The sequence below is a fragment of the Lycium ferocissimum genome, chromosome 11 (genome assembly GCF_029784015.1).
Source record: "Lycium ferocissimum isolate CSIRO_LF1 chromosome 11, AGI_CSIRO_Lferr_CH_V1, whole genome shotgun sequence".
Lineage (NCBI taxonomy): Eukaryota > Viridiplantae > Streptophyta > Magnoliopsida > Solanales > Solanaceae > Lycium > Lycium ferocissimum.
The window spans coordinates 15,289,776-15,311,849 of NC_081352.1; the positions used below are offsets into that span (position 1 = coordinate 15,289,776).

General features: G+C 41.0%; 1 protein-coding gene across 8 annotated transcripts in view; it reads left to right on the forward strand.

Annotated features, from left to right (window-relative positions):
- LOC132038624 (uncharacterized) overlaps window positions 1-21,523 on the forward strand; it is a 33,499-nt gene extending 11,976 nt beyond the window's left edge. For all 8 annotated transcript variants that reach the window (XM_059429305.1, XM_059429306.1, XM_059429311.1 and 5 more), the window contains 6 exons: window positions 13,864-14,489; window positions 14,575-14,771; window positions 15,272-15,494; window positions 16,098-16,217; window positions 17,012-17,785; window positions 18,229-21,523. In XM_059429305.1, coding sequence (XP_059285288.1) covers window positions 13,864-14,489; window positions 14,575-14,771; window positions 15,272-15,494; window positions 16,098-16,217; window positions 17,012-17,785; window positions 18,229-21,291 — 5,003 coding nt within the window. In that variant the 3' untranslated portion in view covers window positions 21,292-21,523. The remainder of the gene's footprint in view (window positions 1-13,863; window positions 14,490-14,574; window positions 14,772-15,271; window positions 15,495-16,097; window positions 16,218-17,011; window positions 17,786-18,228) is intronic.
- The last annotated feature ends 551 nt before the right edge of the window (window positions 21,524-22,074 follow it).

Genomic DNA, 22,074 nt, shown 5'->3' on the forward strand with positions numbered 1-22,074 from the left:
TACATATATGAGCCCACATACATAGACTTAAGTTGGTCAAGCCTTGTCAATTTCTTTGCCTGCTTGTTTGTTTCATGTATTAAAAATATGCCATTTGAATTATGAATGACTGAAGTATATGTAGATTTTTGCAACTAATATACACCAACCATTGCCTCTGTAATCCTCACACAGGTAGAACTCTGATTTGGACTGTGCTCTATATGATTTTGTGACTCAGATGTCTTCTTGTGGGCAATGCATATACAAGAAACATAGTTTTGGTTAAATATATGTCTCTTTATTTCTCTGTGATATGAATGATAACATATTGTGACTGATGTGCTTGAGACAAGACCAAGTGACCTTGCTACAATATCTGGAAATTGGATAGGGCCAATGCTCCCTTTCCCCTTGGTTTTGGTCTGAAGCCCTGCTGCATCCTACTGGCTATGCCATGCGACTTCCTCTCCTTGCAAACAAGAAGGCAGGTCCTGGATTTGTTAACCTGGTTTCCAGGTCTTCCTCTTTTAACAATACTCACCAAATGTTATTATCAACAACAACAACAACATACCCAGTGTATTCTCATAAGTGGGGTCTGGGGAGGGTAGAGTTTATGTAGACCTTACCCCTACTTTGGCAGATAAAGAGACCCTCAACTCAAGTAAAGCAGAAACAAAGCAAATATGAAAACTTGCGCGGTAACAACAACATGATAGTAAGAAAACTGAAGCATAAGAGACAACTAGTAGTAATAGAAAACTAAGGGCCCGTTTGGCCATGAAAATTTCACTTTTTCCCGGAAAACTTTTTCACTTTATTTGGAAATCAACGTGCGGCCATGGAAATTCCAAATACAACTTGAAGTTGTATTTGGAATTTAAACACCAAAAAACTTGTTTTCACTTTTTTCACTTTCAATACATTCAAACAACCAATTATTCATTGCAAAAACTATAACCAAACACAACTCCATCTTCAAGTCCAACTTCAACTCCAACTCCAAAATACCAAATAAAGTGAAAAATATTCGGTTTTCATGGCCAAACGCCTACTAAGAATAGGGAATACTAGGATACTAAAATTATCAAAATGACGGAAATAGTACTAATCCTACTAGTAAGGAAAAGCAAAACACGTATCGACTCACTACTAGCCTTCTACCCTAATTCTCGACCTCCACACCCTCCTATCTAGGGTCATGTCCTCGGTAAGTTGAAGATTTTCCATGTCCTGCCTGATCACCTCCCCCCCCAATACTTCTTAGGCCTACCTCTACCTCTCCTCCATCCTTCCATCGCTAGCCTTTAACCTCCTCACCGGCGAATCAGTGTCTCTCCTCTAGACTTGGCCGAACCACCTTAGTCTCACCTCCCGCATCTTGTCCGCCACGGAGGCCACTCCCACCTTATCCCCAATATCTTCATTTCTGACCGTATCTCTCCTATTAAGCCCACACATCCATCTCAACATCCTCATTTCCGCAACTGTCATCTTCTGGACATGAGAGTTGTTGACTGACCAACACTCCGCTCCATACAACAGTGCCGGTCTAACCACTACTCTGTAGAACTTATCTTTAAGTCTTGGTGGCACCTTCTTATCACACAGGACACTAGAAGCGAGCCTCCATCTCAACCACCCCTCTCCGATACGATGGGTGGCATCCTCGTCAATCTCCTCATTACCTTGATAGCCCCAAGGTACTTGAAACTCCCTCTTATTGGGATGACTTGTGAGTCCAGCCTCACTTCCACGTCCGCTTCACTCGTCACCAAATATAATTATCAATTAATTTTTTTTTTATGGTGAGCAAAGATATGATTTCTTATTTGTTTTCGTCATATAACAATTCTAACAAAGATAATTAGCAAAAAAAGAAAATGCTGAGCAAAGATATGATTTCTTATTTTAGGTGTCCGTAGTAGAATATGAGGTTCACAGGAGAATAGTTAAATTGACTTTCATTTAGGAAGTCTCTCTCTCTCTCTCTCTCTCTCTCTCTCTCTCTCTCTCTTTGGTGTGACTGTTTCTTCTATCACTCTTTTAGAGTGAGGTGTCAGCTTCGAGGCATTGTGCATATTTTTATTTTTGTACTCTAAAAAACACAAGAATTTAAAGTATGAAAAATATATTCCGATAAAAAAAAAATTGAAAAGAATATTGATCTCAAAGCAATATGTCCAACGATATATATAAATATCTTGGAACAATAACATTGTAAATAGCGACATACTAGCCACCAAATTAAGGTGGAAGCAAAGAAGGTGGGAATGATAATGGATAATATGGAGACAGGAATCTGTTTGTGAGCTCAATATACCGTTGCTGTTCCAAAAAGACATGATTACATAAAAGAAGGCAGCTGAATTTACAAAATATGCTCCCAGGCACAGATCCCGAGGTAAGCGGTAATAGACCCAGATCCGACTCTCTCTCTCTTCAAACCACCACCGCAACCCTCTCTCCAACATGAATCCAACTTTCTCTCTCCTCCATAGCCTCCATACTACTTCCCTGTCGTCCTTTTTCGTTTTCTCTCTCCTCCAAAATCTTTTCAGATCTTCTTCTCTACTCCGGCGACCCTCTGTCAGTGCCGGAATCACCACCGGAGACTCAAACAGTGCCGGAAATATGCCGGCGACTCTGTCAGTGATCGGAAAACGCCGGGGTCCTCTGTCATTACCGGAAAAAACCACCGGCGACATCTGTCCGAGCCGGTAACATCACCACTGACCTCTGTCAGTGCCGGCAAACGCCCCAATCAGCATAAAATTCCATTAACTGCCTCCTCAGTGAAGCTCTTCTCCCTAGAAACATGCAGGGTTCTAACCTTTTTTTCATCAGTGGGGATAAATCCTTTGAACTCAGGAATACGGGGGACAAATATTACAACTGGTTTTCGTTAATAGAAAGGGGCAAGAGATACACAAGCAAGATCAACATGGATATTCAGAACTTGAGATGGGTGTGCGAAGCACTTATTCAAGCATCAAAAGGTACCGGACGATTATACAGAAGGTGGGGTAGGAAGCAACAACACAATCTTTTCAGTCTATCAAAATTTCAATGTTTATGGTAGATTTGTTCGGATAGAGGTTTGGCATGGTTCATCTAAAGCAGCAGTGATCATCCCGGAGATCAGCCTCAACAGTGGATGGTCAGATATTGCGATGAAAATCCTTCGATTTCTGGGGGAATTCAGCAAAACAGAGCCACTGCTCCCTCCTCCCCCATTGACAAAATCGTATCGTGCAGCTGCTAGCATCGAGAGGTGGCCAGAAATAAGTCAAGGAACGAACAAAGGATAATTGAATGAAAAGCATCCTCTGCACAGAAGCTTGATTGGCACCTTCAATGATCCATTTCATCACAGTCCCAATCCCGACACTATTCAGAAATGGTTCATTAATAGATGGAGAGTTACTGCTGGCATCAAAGTCATACCTTTAGACCATAATCGGTTCCTCTTTGAGCTTCCTTCCAGGCAAGAGACAATAAGGGTAAAGGCAGGGAATTGTCTCTGGAACAGAAGACATCTCTTTTATTGGTGGTCGATGACACTATCTCATTGCAACCTGGCAACCGCTCGGAAAAACATCTGGTTGAAAGTTTTTGGAATCCCCCTAAATGCTTGGTCAATGGACACTTTTGAACATATAGGGGCTCGTTGTGGGGGTTTTATCGGTGTTGATGAAGATACGAAGAACAGAACCCACCTGATCTAGGCTAGTATCTGCGTAAAAAAATCAGTCATGAAGTTTCCGACAAGTTTGAATTTTGAATTTGACGATAGGATTTTCGAACTGCCAATAATTTCGGAAATCCGGTCTATTCCTTTACCTGCTGGCCCTTCGACTTCGACAGGTTTGCCTGAGGATGGTAATAAGATGGGGTCAAATTCGTTTTCAGTTCCACGTGGTAATACCATTAATGATTCATGTGACACACATGTGGGAGAACTTGTGGAGAAAAGAAGGAATTCGAAGGATTTAAACACAAATGGTCCAGCCTTATTCTCATCTAATAATCAGGGCAGTAAGAAACACTACAAAGGGAGAACTTCATTAGCTTTGAACAGTGGATACTACTCTAACGGCCCACTTACAAGCAAACACTTCAAGCAACACAAAAAGAAGCAAGTGTGGAGATCATCTGTATCAAAGCTAGACCCATGCTGCTTCAGAGCTTCATCTTCCTTGAATGCTTCATCCTCATTTGATCCTTTTGAACTAGAAATTCAAGCATCCAATCTCAGGGATTTAGAACTCGTGGAGGGGACATTTTCTGAGCCTGAAGCAGATGAAGCAGACCATGCAGGACACTCGATGGACTCTCATATACCCAAACCGATATTCTCAGTACTATCAGCTCCAGATGAATCTGACTCTGGTATCTCATCTCAGTCCTTCAACAGTTTTCTTCCTTTGCCTTGGCATGATCCTCAAATTCAAACTGTTGATATCCCTGATGTGGTGGAAACCTCAAAATGGACTAAGTTGACAATGATGAAGGCTTGCAAAGTGTTGGGGGGAATGTTGTTGGTTTTGAGCATGAACTTCTGGGTATTATTCTGAGAATGGAGGAAAGAAGGAAAGCACAGATTCTTGAGCAAAAAAATAAAACAGGGGAATTAAAGAAAGGGAGAAGCAAAGCAGTTACTGAACTTAAAAGATTGGATTGGGGTCTTCATGACGGGAGTGGGAAGAAAGAAATGGGCAAGTCTCACAAGGCTCATTCCAGATGAGAGTTAAAACACTCAGCTGGAATGTGCAGGGTCTCAACAATAAAGACAAGAGAAGCACTTTGAAATCTCTTATTCACAAGTGGGGAGTGGATATTATCTGTCTACAGGAAACCAAAATAGAGACATGGAATCCATCTCTAATCAGACATATCTGGGGAAACAGATGAATCTCCTGGGCAGAAGTCAAAGCAATTGGTACCAAAGGAGGGATTTTAATAATGTGGGACAAAAGAGCTTGGAAATGTGTTGATTTTGAAGCAGAAGCCTTTTCTTTATCATGTAGATTTGAAAGTCTTGTTGAGGACTTCAAATGGGTTTTTACTAGTGTTTATGGTCCTCATACCAACCCAGAAAGGAAGGATCTTTGGCTTGAGTTAGCATCTATCAGGGGATTGTGGTCTGACTTATAGGTCATAGGAGGGGACTCCAATGTGTGCAGATTTGTGGAGGAAAGACTGAACTGTGCTAGAAGATCAAGGGCGATGTTGGGCTTCTCCAACACTATTCTGGATCTGGATTTGATTGACCCTCCACTTCAGTGAGCACAATTTACCTGGTCAAGAGGGGAGGAGTCTTTCCAAGCCTCTAGAATTGACAGGTTCCTTATCTCGACGGAATGGAGTGAGTTGTTCAATGCTATCAAACAGTACCCTTTGCCTAGAGTTTTTTCTGATCATAAACCAATTATCCTGCAGAGTGGGGATTGGGAGGCCACACCTTCTTATTTCAAATTTGAAAACATGTGGCTTCAAGCTGAGGGTTTCATGGACATGGTAGAAGGATGGTGGATTTCTTACACTGTATTTGGCACCCCAGATTTTGTGCTAATGCAGAAACTAAGGAATCTCAAGAAAGACATTACTAAATGGAATAGGGAGGTTTATGGAAGAATTGAGACTCAAAGGAACAAGGCACTCATAGAACTGGGAAAGCTGGATCAGTTAGCTGAGCTCAGAACTCTCTCTGCAGAAGAAAAAGATCAGACACTGAATATTAAACTTGAGCTTCAGCAAATAGCAACCGTTGAAGAGATCTCTTGGAGACAAAAATCAAGATGTTTATGGTTGCAAGAGGGTGATAAAAATACAAAGTTTTTCCAAAGAATGGCCAACTCACATAGAAAGGGCAATTCCATTGACAGACTCAAAATAGGGAATGAAGTAATTGAAGATAAAGAAAGGATCAAGGATGGTATTCTAGAGTACTATCAACAAATCTACAAAGAGACTGAATTTTGGAGACCCTCAGCTGTCTTTGAAGGTCTGCCAAGTCTCAACACAGTTGATAAAGAGGACCTTGAACTTCCTTTCACCGAATTGGAGATCTCAGAAGCTCTCATGACTTGTGCCCCCGACAAAGCTCCAGGCCCTGATGGTTTCACTATGGCCTTCTTCCAGAAATCATGGAACTTCATCAAAGCAGACCTGCTAGCAGCTTTTAATTTCTTTCATCAGAATTGCCAAATGGTGAGATCATGCAATGCCTCATTCATTGCTCTTATCCCAAAGAAAAAAGGTGTCGTAGAACTTAGAGATTATAGGCCTATAAGTCTTATAGGCAGTATCTACAAATTGCTGGCCAAAATTCTAGCTAAGAGGTTGGAAAAAGTGGTGGATTCCTTAGTTTCTGGACAGCAGAGTGCTTTTTTGAAGAATAGGCAGATCACTGATGCATCCATGATTGCCAATAAACTGCTAGACTGGAAAATTAAAAGTGGAGAGACTGGGATCCTATGCAAATTGGATATTGAGAAAGCTTTTGATCAGCTTAACTGGGCTTATTTAGTCAACATTTTGAAGCAAATGGGTTTTGGGGAAAGGTGGATAAGGTGGATTTATTTCTGTATTTCGACAGTGAGGTTCTCAATTCTGGTGAACAGAAGTCCAGTTGGGTTTTTCTCTTCTCAAAAGGGCCTCAGGCAGGGGGATCCACTGTCCCCCTTCCTCTTTATCATTGCCATTGAAGGATTATCTCAGTTGTTAGCAAAGGCCAAAGAACTTCAGTGGATTCAAGGGTTCCAAGTAGGCAGAAATCCTTCCACTTCAGTCTCAGTTTCTCATCTGATATATGCAGATGACACCCTTATATTTTGTGGAGCGGATTGTCAGCAGGTCTCTAATCTCAACACCACCCTCATGATCTTTGAGGCCATTTCTGGACTTCATATCAATATGATTAAGAGCACTATATATCCAGTGAATGAAGTGGCCAACCTGGAAGCTCTTGCTGACATTCTTAGCTGCAAAACAGGCTCCTTTCCCACCACCTATTTGGGACTTCCTTTGGGTGCTAAATTCAAATCATCTGGGATATGGAGTGGGGTCATTGAAAGAATGGAGAAAAGACTAGCCACTTGGCAGATGTAATACCTCTCATTGGGTGGTAGAATCACCCTCATCAACAGTGTCCTAGACAGCATTCCCACTTACTGTATGTCACTTTTCCCTATGCCAAGCTCAGTTCTAAAGCAAATTGACAAGCTTAGAAGGAAATTCCTATGGGAAGGTAACAGTGCTACTCATAAATTCTCTTTGGTCAAATGGCAATCAGTTATTCAACCCAAAGGACAAGGGGGGGCTGGAATCAAAAATCTCAAGTTTACAACGACAGCCTACTCATGAAGTGGCTTTGGAGATATGGTCAAAATGAGGTAGGTAATCGAAGGAAATCATCAAAGCTAAATATGGTATTCAAGACCACTGGACTGCAAAGAGAAGCAATGAACCACATGGTGTTGGAGTATGGAAGCACATAAGCGGTCTTCATGAGGAATTCTTCCAGAATGTCTCATTCAAGGCTGGAAATGGGCTCAAAATCAGATTTTGGCAAGACAAATGGCTTGGGGACACTTTAGTAAAAGACTCATTTCCTTCACTATTTCTGATAGCTTCTAACAAAGAAGCAACATTAGCTCAATATAGAGATAACAACTGTTGGTCACCAATTTTAAGGAGAAACTTACAGGATTGGGAAGTTGATGATTTTCTTTCTCTCTTACAAAGATTGGGACAAAGTACTTTGATGGCAGAATCTTCTGGGGCAATTCTAAGGAAAAGATTTTCACTGTGAAGGAATGTTACCACAACTGGTGTTCTCAAAATAGCCTTTTAGAGGTCTGGCCTTGGAAGCTTGTATGGAGAACTTAGACAGCCTCTCAAAGTTACTTCGCTTCACTTGACCGCATCGGGCGAAGTATGCCGCACAAGACAACTCTCGTGGAGCAGGTAATCGCCGCACATGTGTGTGCCGTGCAAGTTATATCAATGAAAGTGTCAACCATCTATTCGCAATGCCCTGCAGCAGCTGGCTCCCCGGTATTTCTTCTATTCTATGCTTGGTCTCCGATAGGTAATGGCCTTCAACATCAAAGATGCCTATGCTAGTGGATACTCCTGGAGAGTTGACAAATCCATCAAAAGAATACCGAAATGATCCCAAGAAATTTTTTCGAATCTCTATGGAAGGAGAGAAACAGTAGATGCTATGATGGAATCTCAACTCCCATTTAGTCTTTTTTTGCCCCCGTAAACAATATGGATAATTTTCTGATTTTGTTAGCTCCCTTTTCTAGTACAAGAGAGAGACGGATATCTTTAGATTGTTACGGTGTTTTTGCTAAGAATGCATGTTTTGTTCAAAGCAGTTTTTTGCCCATCTCTAACCTTGCATCTTCTTGATACTTTACTAATGAAATTTTATTACTTTACCAAAAAAAGAAGGTGGCGTACGCGAAGTTGGTAGACAGCAAAGACGATGAGGAGTAGCGGACGAATAGGGAAAGGTATAAGATTGCGAGAAGTTGGCAGTTTCGGCGGCAAAAATGGCAGCTTTTGAACGCCTATATGCGGCCCAGAGGACGGGCCGGGGCTAAGAAGTTGTTCGAAGAAGCAAGGAGAGGAAGGCATAGGACTGGATCGAAGTAAAGTCGTCGAGGACGAGGATGGCAAAGTATTGGTGGAGGAAGTCCAAATTAGAAGGAGATGGCAAATCATGCTTCCACTGAACTTCAACAGTAAGAGTGACAGACATTATTCGGGAGGTGGAGTACTTCCGAGAAAAGGTTGCGATTTTGGGTATTGTAGGAGTATAAGCGCGGAGGAGGTTAAGGGGTGCTATTGACAGTAGACGCGGGGAAGAGCGACCGGGCCGGCCACACATCCCTAGGGAGTTTTGGAAGAGGCGGTGTTTGGAGTGGTTATTTGGATTGTTTAATGTTATTTTTAAGACGATGAAGATGCCCGAGGAATGAAGATTGGAGGCATGATGGTTCCTTTGTACAAGAGCAAGGTGATATTCAAAGTTGCAACAACTATAGTGGGATCAAGTCGTAGCCCACCTATATGAAAGTATGGGAAAGGGTGGTGGAGATGAGGGTGAGAAGAGGCATGTCCATTTCGGAAGACAGTTCGGACTAAATGCGAGGCGCTCGACTACGAAGCCATTCATGCTGAGAGACCGGGTAGAGCAATATAGGGGTGGAAGAGGGACTTGCATGGTTTTCATCGACCTAGAAAAGGCTTACGACAAAGTGCGAGAGGTTTATAGAATCTTTGAGAGCTAGGGTGTACGCATGCGACATTAGGCGATCGATGACATGTATGAGGAGCCAAGAACCGTGATAAGGACGAGTGGGAGCAACGGGAGGAGACTCTTTTAACACTTCCTCACGTGAGACGGGGGTTGCACCGAGTGGATCACTGTTAGCCCATTTTTATTTGCCTTGGTGATGGATGGTTTGACGCGGCAAATTCAAGGTAAGGTGCCATGGTGTATGTTATTCGCGGATTACATAGTCTTGATTGACGAGACACGCAGCGAAGTGAACGCTAAGCTGGAGGTTTGGAGACAAACTATGGAATCTAAAGGGTTCAAGTTGAGTAGGACGAAGACGGAACATGGAGTGCGAGTTCGGTGATGTGACACACAGGTCAGTTGGCTTGGAAGTGAGACTCGTACCTGTGTCATCCAAAGAAAGGAAGTTTCAAATATCTTGGGTCTATTATACAAGGAAATGGGGATATTGACAATGATATCTCATATCGTATTGGTGCGGTGGGATGAAATGGGCTCGCTTCGAGTCTTGCAGATAAGAGGTGCCACCAAAACTTAAAGGCGGGTCTACAAAGTGGTTGTGAGACGAACTTTGTTATACGAGAGACGAGTGTTGGTCGGTCAACAAGAACTTCCTCACGTCCAAAAGATGAAAGTTGCGGAAATGAGAACATTGCGATGGATGTGTGGGCACAACAGGCGAGATAGGATTAGGAATGAAGATATCCGGGATAAGGTGGGAGTGGCATCGATGGAGGACAAGACACGGGAAGCGAGGTCGAGACGGTTTAGGCATGTGAGGAGGAGACACGCGAGATGCTGCAAGGTGCGGAGGCGTGAGAGGTTGGCTATGGACGGTTTGAAGGGTAGAAGTAGGCCGAAGAGTATTGGGAGAGGTGCTTAGACGGGACATGGCGCGAGTTTCGACACTGAGGGACATGACCTTAGATAGGAGGTTATGGAGGACTCGGATTAAGGGTAGAAGGCTAGTATGTAGTCCCACAGCATCCGCTTCGTACAAGTAGTCACGGATGATCTATAGTCTATTGTCCTTTGATTCTTGCTACTATATGTTGTTTCTTGTACTTCGATTATCTTATTTATCTGTGGTAGCTACTGCTTCTTTTTCTCAGACTGCTTTGTCATGACTTTTTCGCTTTTGTTAGTTTCATTTTCATATTGCTTTGAACTGCTTGTGCTTATCTGACCTTTTCTCGTCATGTTTTCCCTTGAGCCGAGGGTCTTTCGGAAACAGCGTCTACGTACGCTTTACCCTCCCCAAACCTAACATTGTGGGATTTCACTGGGTATGTTGTTTGTTGTTGTTGTTGATAATTTTTAATCAAATACTTAAAATAAATTAAGAGTGAAGTGTTTATGGCACACATTGGACATCATAAGGTGCAGATCATTGAAAATGTGCTATTAGAGTGTACTGTTGGACATTCAAGACATAAGATGTGCTCTAGACAGACGTCTCGCCTTTCAAGGCATTAGTATCATGTGACTTTTGCCCCTAGGACCCGACCTCACTTTGCTTAAATTTGCGATCCTTGAAACATTTAAGGGTCTTTTTGTTTGGAGAGAAGTCATGCAGAGATTGTAATGTAACAATCAGTAATGCATAGATTGTAATGCAGAAATTAGTCATACAAGGATTAGTAATGCACGGATTATATCTTGTTGGATGTTTGTTTTGATATACTCAAAAAGGGTAAAAAATGCCCTTGAACTATTAGAAATAGAGCAATTTTACCGTCCGTTTGATTTTGGTCTAAAAAAATGTCCTTACCGTTAGTAAAGTGGAGCGCATATGCCCCTCAAACTAACAGAATCCACATCATATATAAACCCACATAATTTATTTTTTTTGCTTAGTTAGACATCCGGGTGGAAGAAAACCTCCCCCACATAAAATAATATGTTTTAGCTGAGTTGGAAATCCAGATAGAAAAGAAACCTCCTCCATTTTTTCAGACAGGGCTCATCTCCTGTGTCTCTCTAATCTCTATCCATCAATGCTGACGAAAAATCCATAGATGGAACCTACCTCGTGAAAATTCAAACTAGAGGAAACCACCTCCGCCATTGCAATAGCCGAAAAAAACTAAGAGTAACATATTATGAAATGAAACAACTACGAAAAATTCGAAGACCTCCATAAACCAACAAGCACCTTTAATATCTTCATAAGCTCTGCAACTGCAAGAAGTAGAGAAGCCAACAAAATCTCTAGATTAAACCAATATGTTACTGCTTTTTTCCACTATTGAGAAACCTTGAAGACTCCAAAGAGGTTTGCAACAAGATGTGGGTAGAAAGATAAGGTCAACCAATCATTCTCGGATGTGAAAATTTATAACCGAGATTGAAATATAATTTTGTAACTCAAATTTGCAATTTGACATTCTATGGAGACTGGAGAGTAGGAGAAAAAGGAAGAACTGCTGCTGCTGAAACCACAGCAGCTGTTGCACCGGCTGATTCCTGAGCAAGCCCAAAAAACGAACTTCCACTTAACGACGATGGCGGTGATAATTGGGCGTTGATGGGATTATTGTTTTTCAATTAATGATTTTGTCAAAGAAAACGGCCTCGAATGGTTGGTGGTCATTGATGAAAGAGAAGAAAGAAGCTCCACCAGTGGTGGAAGAGAAGAACGAAGAGGAGAAGCAACTCTACTGGCACCAGCTCCAACGGCAGCAGAGTCATTCGAGCCGGCTGAGAAAATAGGGTGGATCTTTTGATAGGTTTTAAGAGAGGTGAGATTTTAGGAGAGGTGAGAATTTTGGAAAAATTTGACTGGAGTCCGTCAGTTTTGAGGGGCATATGTGCTGCACTTTGCCAAGGCAAGGACATTTCGTAGACCAAATTCGAACAGAGGGTAAAATTGCCATATTTCTAATAGTTCAAGGGTATTTTGGCACTTTTCTTTTTGATATATTACAAATTGGTACACAAGGTATAATTTAGAAATTGAGTATACCTTCTAAACAAAATTAAAAGTATTTTTACTCTTATTAGGTTAGTTTTAATGTCTTCGGGGTCGTTTGGTTGAAAATAAGTTATCCCAGGATAACTTATCCCGGGATTAGTTATTCCGCCCTTCCACAGGGATAAAATAACACTACAATCCCGGGATAACTAATCCTGGGATTAGTTATACCACCATTTTATCCCAACTAAACGTGGGATAAATTCATCTCAAATATAATTCCGGGATTATTTATCCTTATCCCTTGTACCAAACGAGCCCTTGGTGTTTGTTTAGTCCTTGTAGTACTCATAGCTCTTATTTCAAATTTTGTCTCACATAAAATAATACATATTTCGTGCATGACTTATGCAGGTATTATTTATAAGCAAAAGAAAAGTAGCAACCAGAGATTGCATTTATAATGCTGAATTTTTTGTGGAGGTTAAATCTCGTTACTACACAAACGAAACAACCCCTTAATCTATAGGTGCTGTTGAACTTTATGACTACCTCATCTAAAAAGTTCAAGTTATTAGTGGCACATTTATTTCCTTATATTAAGTATGCAACACACTCCCTAACCTACGGGCTTGACGCTTTTTTCTTCGGCCAAGAACATAGAAATTCTTTTCAAAATTTGTCACAGTGAGACTTGAATTTTAGGCCTCTATCTGCTCTAGTACCATGTTTGAATTGTGTGACTACCAGATCTAAGAGCTTAAATTATTAGAGAGGAGATATATTTGTTCTATACAACAACAACAACAACGTACTCAAAGTAATCCCAGAAGTGGGATTTGGGGAGGGTAGTCCATACGCAGACCTAACCGCTACCTTTAGAGGTAGAGAGGCTATTTCCGATATTTGTTCTATGTCTGCATTACTTTATTAGAAAGTAAGTAGTACTTGCTCAATCTTATTCTTCAGTTATTTGTGAAAATATATGCTTTGGTTTTCTGTATTTCAGATTCTCAATTCACAGTGTTATAGAGTTTCAGGGGCGACAAACATTCTTTTGCCCATTCTCTTAGTTAACTTGCAATTTGTTTTTTTGCAAACTTTTATGGTTTGGGTTTTGAAATCTTCTCACTCTGTCCCAATTTATGTGGCGGTGTTTGACCGGAAACAAAGTTTAGAAAAGAAAGAAAAACCTTAGAAACTTATGGTCTAAAGCACGCCCTGGATAGTTGTGTGACAATAAATCATCTAACTTAAATGAGAAGCTTAAAATTAAATTGTTTCTAAGTAAGGAAGTATGACATTCTTTTTATGACAGATTAAAAAGGAAGGTATGCCACATAAATTAGGACAAAGGGAGTATTTGATAGAGGGATTTTAGCACCTAAACTATAAACATTGCACAAACCAAATCAATGTTTATGGTTTTGATTTTAAGATCAAACCTTCAAATGCTTATTCACCTTCCAATACCTTTTTGCCATACCTCTTAGTAAACTTGCCTTTTCACATTCCGTTAATTCCCTAGAGAATATTCTTCTTATCTTATCTTTGGACCTCTTCTTTCAAATTGTCTCTCCAGATTGTCTGAAGTGAATTTTGTGCCAAATTGGTGTAATATAAATGCTTTTGTGTGGTTGTGCCACAGATGCCGTAACAAAGGAGAAGTCTCAGGGTTACCTATTCCGCTCAGTTCTGAAGTGTATACCATATCTGATTGAAGAAGTTGGCCGAAGTGATAAAATAACCGGGATAATACCTCAACATGGTATCAGTATTGATCCAGGTGTGCGTGAGGAAGCTGTACAGGTACTCAATCGCATTGTAAGATACCTTCCACACCGTCGATTTGCAGTTATGAGAGGAATGGCAAACTTCATTTTGCGTCTTCCAGATGAGTTCCCTCTTCTCATTCAAACGTCTCTGAAGCGCCTTTTGGAACTCATGTGTTTTTGGAGAGCTTGCCTAACTGAAGATAAGGTGGAATATGATGTTTCAGATGCAAAGCGTGTTCTGAGAACTGAGGGATTCAAGAAGTCTTCTTTCCATCACTCCCAAATAATTGAATTCCATGCTTCAGAGATAGATGCAGTTGGTCTTATATTCCTTAGTTCTGTGGATAGTCAGATTCGGCACACAGCACTGGAGTTACTGCGATGTGTTCGTGCCTTGCGAAATGATATTAGGGAACTTTCATTGCACGAGCGATCAGATCATATCTTGAAAAATGAAGCTGAACCCATATTTATAATTGATGTTTTAGAAGAGAATGCGGTAAGTAACAGCTCTTTCCTCTATGTAATGCATTCTGAACATTCAGGTACTTCTGTTATTTCAAAGGAGCTATGCGTTTTTGCAGGATGATATAGTTCAGAGCTGTTACTGGGATTCAGGGCGTCCATTTGATCTGAGGCGAGAGTCTGAACCTGTACCCCCTGATGTTACTCTCCAATCTATATTATTTGATAGCCCCGATAAGCACAGATGGGCTCGATGTCTTAGTGAGCTTGTCAAGTATGCAGCTGAGCTGTGTCCAAGTTCTGTTCAGGATGCAAAGTAAGTCAGTCGTGGAAATATAAACATCTAAGGCATAAAAGTTTTGCCATGCTTTTGCTTTATAGCGTCATCTAGCTTTTATAAGCGATTTTTGTGCATGTTTGGGAAGGTCAAAACAATTTTATTGTAGAATGATTTGTGTATAATGGTTTAGTCCAGCTATAATACTGCAAATAGAAAAAACAAAACTTCTCCAAAATCTCTTTAACTGTCCTTAGAATCATGAATTAGTTTCTCTTCTCTATAAGAAAAATCTATGTATGCAATTTGACTTAGAATACACGTCCACTAATTTTTGGGATGAGATGAACAGTATGTTTATTTTGAGTTCTACCTTGATACATTCCTTCGACTGGGCCATTTTGGTCATTATCACAGAGAACGAATATTTCAAGTTCAATTTCTTGTTCATTGATGCAGCTCCTGTTCTTCAAAATTTCAAATTCAAATAATTTGTGCAGATGGCTAAGTGTTCCATCTTTGTTTGATGCTACCTGCAGACTGGAAGTTATTCAGCGGCTTGCTCATATCACTCCTTCTGATTTGGGCGGAAAGGCTCATCAATCACAGGACACAGATAACAAGCTAGATCAGTGGCTGATGTATGGAATGTTTGCATGCTCATGTCCACTTGATAGTAAAGAAGGTGGTGGTTCAGCAGCTACAAAAGAACTTTTTCACCTAATCTTCCCATCCTTAAAGTCTGGTTCCGAACCAAATATAGTAAGTAATGGCTACAGAAAACCTTCAGGTGGTAATAAGGTTGTTAGGCTCTGTATGTGTTTATTTCTTGATGTAAGTGTTGGAGCATAGAATAATATATTAACAATCCAACGATAAATTGATGATGGTATGAAATCTTTTGATTGTTGAAGACTTGCGATTGAGATCAGTGTTATGAAATTGGTGTAATTTCTCTTATCCTTGTTTTTCATGAGTATTTAAGAATCCTTTGACTGAATTTTGGTCTTCAAACTTCCTTCAGCCACTATCTGGCACAAACATATTATGCCTTTGGAACTTGAAAGATTGTTAAAGCACCAGAGTTTGTTTGTAAGAATTGGAAAATACACCAATAAACACTGGGCTGATATCAAGTTACAATTTAAGTTTTGCAGTTTCATAAATAATCCTTGAGCTGTTCCCTGAAATGACACGGGTTATTATCAGGAGAACTCTAGATAATGTCATATTTGTAGGGATTGAAAAATTGTTCAAGGTTCTGTGAGAATAAGAGCCCAGGAATTTGGGTTATGGTGTGTGTGCTAGTATTTCATGCAGCTGATACCAACATGTCAAGTAATTTGTTCTTTTTGCTTGTTTTAGCATGCAGCTACGATGGCTCTTGGACACGCCCATCTTGAAATATGTGAAGTCATGTTTAATGAGCTTGCATCTTTCGTCGACGAAGTCTCTCTGGAGACAGAAGGGAAACCAAAATGGAAGGTACTTCTTCCAATACCCATCATTGTTCACCTTTTGTGTTATCTTCCCACTTATTTGATGTCTATAATTGAGTGCTTGATTCTTCCTTTCCTTTTTCTCCTTCTTTGGATTCACGGGAGCGTTATGAGCTTCCATCTACTTCATGGCATAGAGTTCTGCAAACAGCATGAAATTGGAACTTCTTAGTCCAGTTGGAAAACTGAAGGCTTGGATTTGAAGCCTTTTTCTTACTTCCCTAAGTAACATGTAAAGGCGAACCCTTGGAGGATAAAACCAGAGGATGCAGCCTCCAAGTTGATGCAAAGTTGTAGTAAAGAATCTTGTTACTGAAGAGATAACATCAAGAGTTTTCCGTACTAATCTATTTATATCGACTGACAGGCATGTGCTTAACATCGCCCTTATAACAAATGCCCAGGTTTGGGCATGCTAATGGCAGGAGATGATATTACTGATGATATTCTCTAACCAATTCTGTTGTATCCAAAAATCTTGATGCGTTCATTAATCTCGATAATGTCCTTATTAATTGATGCAATCTGATACTAGATAATGATGTTCTGTAAATTGATGCATCTATTATATTCACAAAAGAATTTCCAAATTTTTGCTGAACAGATTCTCTGGCATAGAACTCTCTAATTACAATTATGTAGTCTTTCAATATTCTGGGCTGAATTTTTTATGTGCCTGATTGGGCATGTAGTTATAGGTATTCATATGCACTTTACTTAGTGGGTATGCATATATGTCCTGTCAGATTTTTAAGCAGATATTCCATGTTTTTGTTGCAGAGCCAAAGGTCCCGTCGAGAAGAACTTCGTATCCACATTGCGAATATATACCGCACAGTTGCTGAGAATATCTGGCCTGGAATGCTTAGTAGGAAACCAGTTTTCCGCCTACATTATTTAAAGTTCATTGAAGATACAACCAGACAGATATTAACAGCATCTGCTGAGAGTTTTCAAGATATGCAACCTCTCCGTTATGCACTTGCTTCTGTATTGAGATCCCTGGCCCCTGAATTTGTTGATTCCAGATCTGAGAAATTTGATATTAGAACTAGGAGGCGACTGTTTGATCTTCTGCTCACCTGGAGTGATGATGCTAGCAATACTTGGAATCAGGATGGTGTTAATGACTATCGACGTGAAGTAGAGCGATACAAGTCTTCTCAGCACTCTCGATCAAAAGACTCTATGGACAAATTATCGTTTGATAAAGAACTGAGTGAACAGGTAGAGGCAATCCAGTGGGCATCCTCAAATGCAATGGCTTCACTATTGTATGGCCCCTGCTTTGATGACAATGCTAGAAAGATGAGCGGGCGCGTAATATCTTGGATTAATAGCCTATTCATTGAGCCTGCACCAAGGGCTCCGTTTGGTTATTCACCTGCTGATCCAAGAACTCCATCTTATTCAAGATTCACTGGTGAAAGTGGCAGAGGAGCAACTGGTCGTGATAGACACAGAGGAAGTCATCTCCGAGTTTCACTTGCAAAATTAGCTTTAAGAAATCTTCTTATAACAAATTTGGACCTATTTCCTGCTTGCATTGATCAGGTGCATTTCTCCGTTTTTTTTTTTTTTTTCCTTTTACTTGTAGGGCTTCCCTGTGCATGTAATTCATTTATTCATCATCTACTACACTTGTTTGCTTAAGCTAATAATATGATTTATGTTCAAATTGAATGTGATTGTTAATGTGACTTATCCAAAATACACGGACACACAGACTTGACCTTTTGATTAATCTTTATTTCCTTAAGGTTTTATATTTGGGTAGTCGAAATGCATCTGTTTCCATGGTAGGTGTCTCAGTCGCAATCTTTTAACATTTTCAATGTTGCATTTAGTGTTTGATTATACAAATAAGGTTGAAGATTCATCAACTTATTTGTTGTTGTTGCATGCAGCAAGTTATATTTAACCTTTTCTCCCCGTGGTAGATATTTTGTGTTCATGTTGTTATTCCTCTGAAGCACTTAAATTTGGATTTGGTACAGTGCTACTACTCAGATGCTGCAATTGCAGATGGCTATTTCAGCGTGCTAGCAGAAGTCTACATGCGTCAAGAGATACCAAAATGTGAAATTCAGAGACTCTTAAGCCTGATCCTCTACAAGGTGGTGGATCCTTCTAGACAAATTCGTGATGATGCCCTTCAGATGCTTGAGACGCTTTCTGTCCGTGAATGGGCTGAGGATGGCATAGAGGGTTCAGGTGGCTACAGAGCTGCTGTTGTAGGGAATCTTCCCGACTCATATCAGCAGTTCCAGTACAAACTCTCGTGCAAACTTGCTAAAGATCACCCGGAACTGAGTCAATGGCTTTGTGAAGAAATCATGCAGAGGCAGCTTGATGCAGTCGATATAATTGCACAGCATCAAGTCTTGACGTGCATGGCTCCATGGATTGAGAATCTCAATTTCTGGAAACTCAAGGACTCCGGTTGGAGTGACAGACTATTGAAAAGCCTTTATTACGTGACATGGCGGCATGGTGATCAATTTCCTGATGAAATTGAGAAGCTTTGGAGTACAATTGCCAGCAAACCTAGGAACATAAGTCCAGTTTTAGATTTTTTAATTGCAAAAGGTATTGAAGATTGTGATTCAAATGCATCAGCAGAAATAAGTGGTGCATTTGCTACTTACTTCTCAGTTGCCAAAAGGGTTAGTTTATACTTAGCTCGTATATGCCCCCAACGTACTATTGATCACTTGGTTTACCAACTTGCTCAGCGGATGCTTGACAGCATAGAACCTAGTGCAAACCAAGGTGAGGGAAATGGAAACATCGTGTTAGAATTTTCTCAGGGGCCTTCTGTGGCTCAAGTCGCATCAGTGGTAGATAGTCAACCTCACATGTCACCTTTATTAGTTCGTGGGTCTCTCGATGGTCCACTGAGGAACACAAGTGGGAGCTTGAGCTGGAGAACAGCCGCTGTTGGAGGGAGAAGTGCCTCAGGTCCATTGGCTCCTATGCCTCCTGAGTTGAATATTGTCCCCGTAACTACTGGTCGGTCTGGCCAACTTCTTCCATCCCTGGTGAACATGTCAGGGCCATTAATGGGGGTACGGAGTTCAACTGGAAGTATGCGAAGTCGTCATCGCTCTCGAGACAGCGGAGACTACTTCATTGACACTCCGAATTCCGGGGAAGATGGGTTGCATTCTGGGTCTGTAACGCACGGGATTAATGCAAAAGAACTTCAATCAGCATTGCAAGGACATCAGCAGCACTCGCTCTCTCACGCGGACATAGCATTGATTCTACTTGCTGAAATTGCTTATGAGAATGATGAGGACTTCCGGGAGCATTTGCCTTTGCTCTTTCATGTCACTTTTGTATCTATGGATAGTTCAGAGGATATTGTCTTGGAGCATTGCCAGCATCTGCTTGTTAATCTATTGTATTCACTTGCAGGGCGTCATTTGGAGTTATATGATGTTGAAAATAGTGATGGAGAGAACAAACAGCAAGTAGTTAGCCTCATAAAGTATGTTCAATCTAAGCGAGGTAGTATGATGTGGGAGAATGAGGACCCCACGGTAGTGAGAACAGAGCTACCAAGTGCAGCACTCTTGTCTGCTCTGGTGCAGAGTATGGTGGACGCTATCTTCTTTCAAGGAGATCTGCGAGAAACTTGGGGAGCAGAGGCGCTTAAATGGGCTATGGAGTGCACATCTAGACACTTGGCCTGCCGCTCGCACCAGATTTACCGTTCACTAAGGCCTCGTGTAACAAATGATGCATGTGTATCCCTGCTACGCTGTCTTCACAGGTGCTTGGGAAATCCTATACCAGCTGTTTTAGGTTTTGTTATGGAGATCTTGTTAACATTGCAGGTGATGGTGGAGAATATGGAACCAGAAAAGGTTATACTCTATCCCCAGCTTTTCTGGGGTTGTGTTGCCATGATGCATACTGATTTTGTTCATGTGTACTGTCAAGTGCTGGAGCTCTTTCGCCGGGTTATTGACCGTTTATCGTTCCGAGATCGAACAACAGAGAACGTGCTTCTTTCAAGTATGCCTCGAGATGAGCTTGATTCAAGTGTTTCTGACAGTTATGACTTCCAACGTCTGGAATCACGGAATGCTTGTGAGCCATCAGCGTCAAATGCAAAGTTCCCAATCTTTGAGGGAGTGCAGCCACTGGTTCTTAAAGGCCTTATGTCCGCTGTTAGTCATAGTGCTTCTGTTGAGCTTCTATCAAGGATTACAGTGCCTTCATGCGATTCCATCTTCGGTGACGCAGAAACACGGCTATTGATGCACATCACAGCCTTGCTTCCCTGGCTCTGCTTACAACTCAGCCAGGATGCAGTTATGGGGTTTATGTCACCACTACAGCAACAACATCAAAAGGCTTGCTCTGTTGCCGCCAATATAGCCGTCTGGTGTCAATCAAAATCAATGGATGAACTGGCTACTGTTTTTGTGGCTTACTCCCGTGGTGAGATCAAAAGAATAGAGAACCTTCTAGCTTGTGTTTCACCATTACTATGCAATGAATGGTTCCCCAAGCACTCAACTCTGGCATTTGGGCATCTCCTACGGCTTCTTGAAAAAGGGCCAGTGGAATATCAGCGTGTTATCCTTCTTATGCTGAAGGCATTGCTTCAGCATACTCCTATGGATGCTGCTCAGAGTCCACAATTGTATGCAATTGTATCTCAGTTGGTGGAAAGCCCTATGTGTTGGGAGGCACTTAGTGTCTTGGAAGCCCTCTTACACAGCTGTAGCTCTTTACCTGGATCACATCCTAATGAGGCGGGGCAATTTGAGTATGGACTTGTTGGCACCGAAGAGAAGATCCTTGCATCTCAAACCTCATTTAAGGCGCGAAGTGGACCATTGCAGTTTGCAATGGGCCTCGGATTTGGAGCAGGTTCGACATCAGTGGCACAATCTAATGCATCTGAATCAGGTTTGTCAGCAAGAGAATTAGCATTGCAAAACACACGGTTGATGCTAGGGAGGGTGCTTGATAGTTGTCCACTTGGGAGAAGGAGAGATTATAGAAGATTAGTTCCTTTTGTAACAATTACAGGGAACCTGTAAGCGTCTCATTACACGTTATTTTTCCTGAGAAAATGCGATATCTGCAAGCTTGTTTTGTAAATAGGTGCACTCAAATTAATAATGTATACGGGTTAGTTTGGGTCTCATAGTTAGAATGGAGCAAGCTCGCTCTCTAGTTTTGGTCTATTTCTTTACATTTATGTAGGTCTATATATTTGTATGTTGTCATCACATAATCAAAGGAATGACAATGAATGCTTGACCTCTATAATGGCATTGGCTACTTTGATGTTTCTCTTGGAAAAAAATGATCTTCCATTGCAAATATGACCCACATGAATATATTATGGAGCCAAAAGATAACGTCTCTTTCATGTCCAAGTATGTATTCATGAAAATTGACAAAAACAGAGAAGAAGAATTTGTCATGGCCAACAGTCTTTCTTCAGAATTATATGAAACTGTCGATCCTCCCATAAGAAGGTAGAAAAATGAATGTCGTAGTGAGGCATCAAGATGGAGTTGCATCAGCTGTGGATATCGACTAGGCGAAAGGACGGACTTCATCTCTTCTATTTTCTTTACTTAAACCCTGACTATAATGGGTATTTTCTAATGTTTTGTGATTTGGGCAACGGTAAAAGATTGCCACGTAACTGTAGTCGGAAATATCACTTGACTGTGGTGAGTGACTTTGCGTGTAAAACGGGAAAAATAAAGTGACTTTTTATTACAGAACAAAGAAAAATGACTTAACACAATTATTTGAGTGATCTTGTGAGTAATCAACTCAAAAAAAAAAAAAAAATTGAGAATGAATTG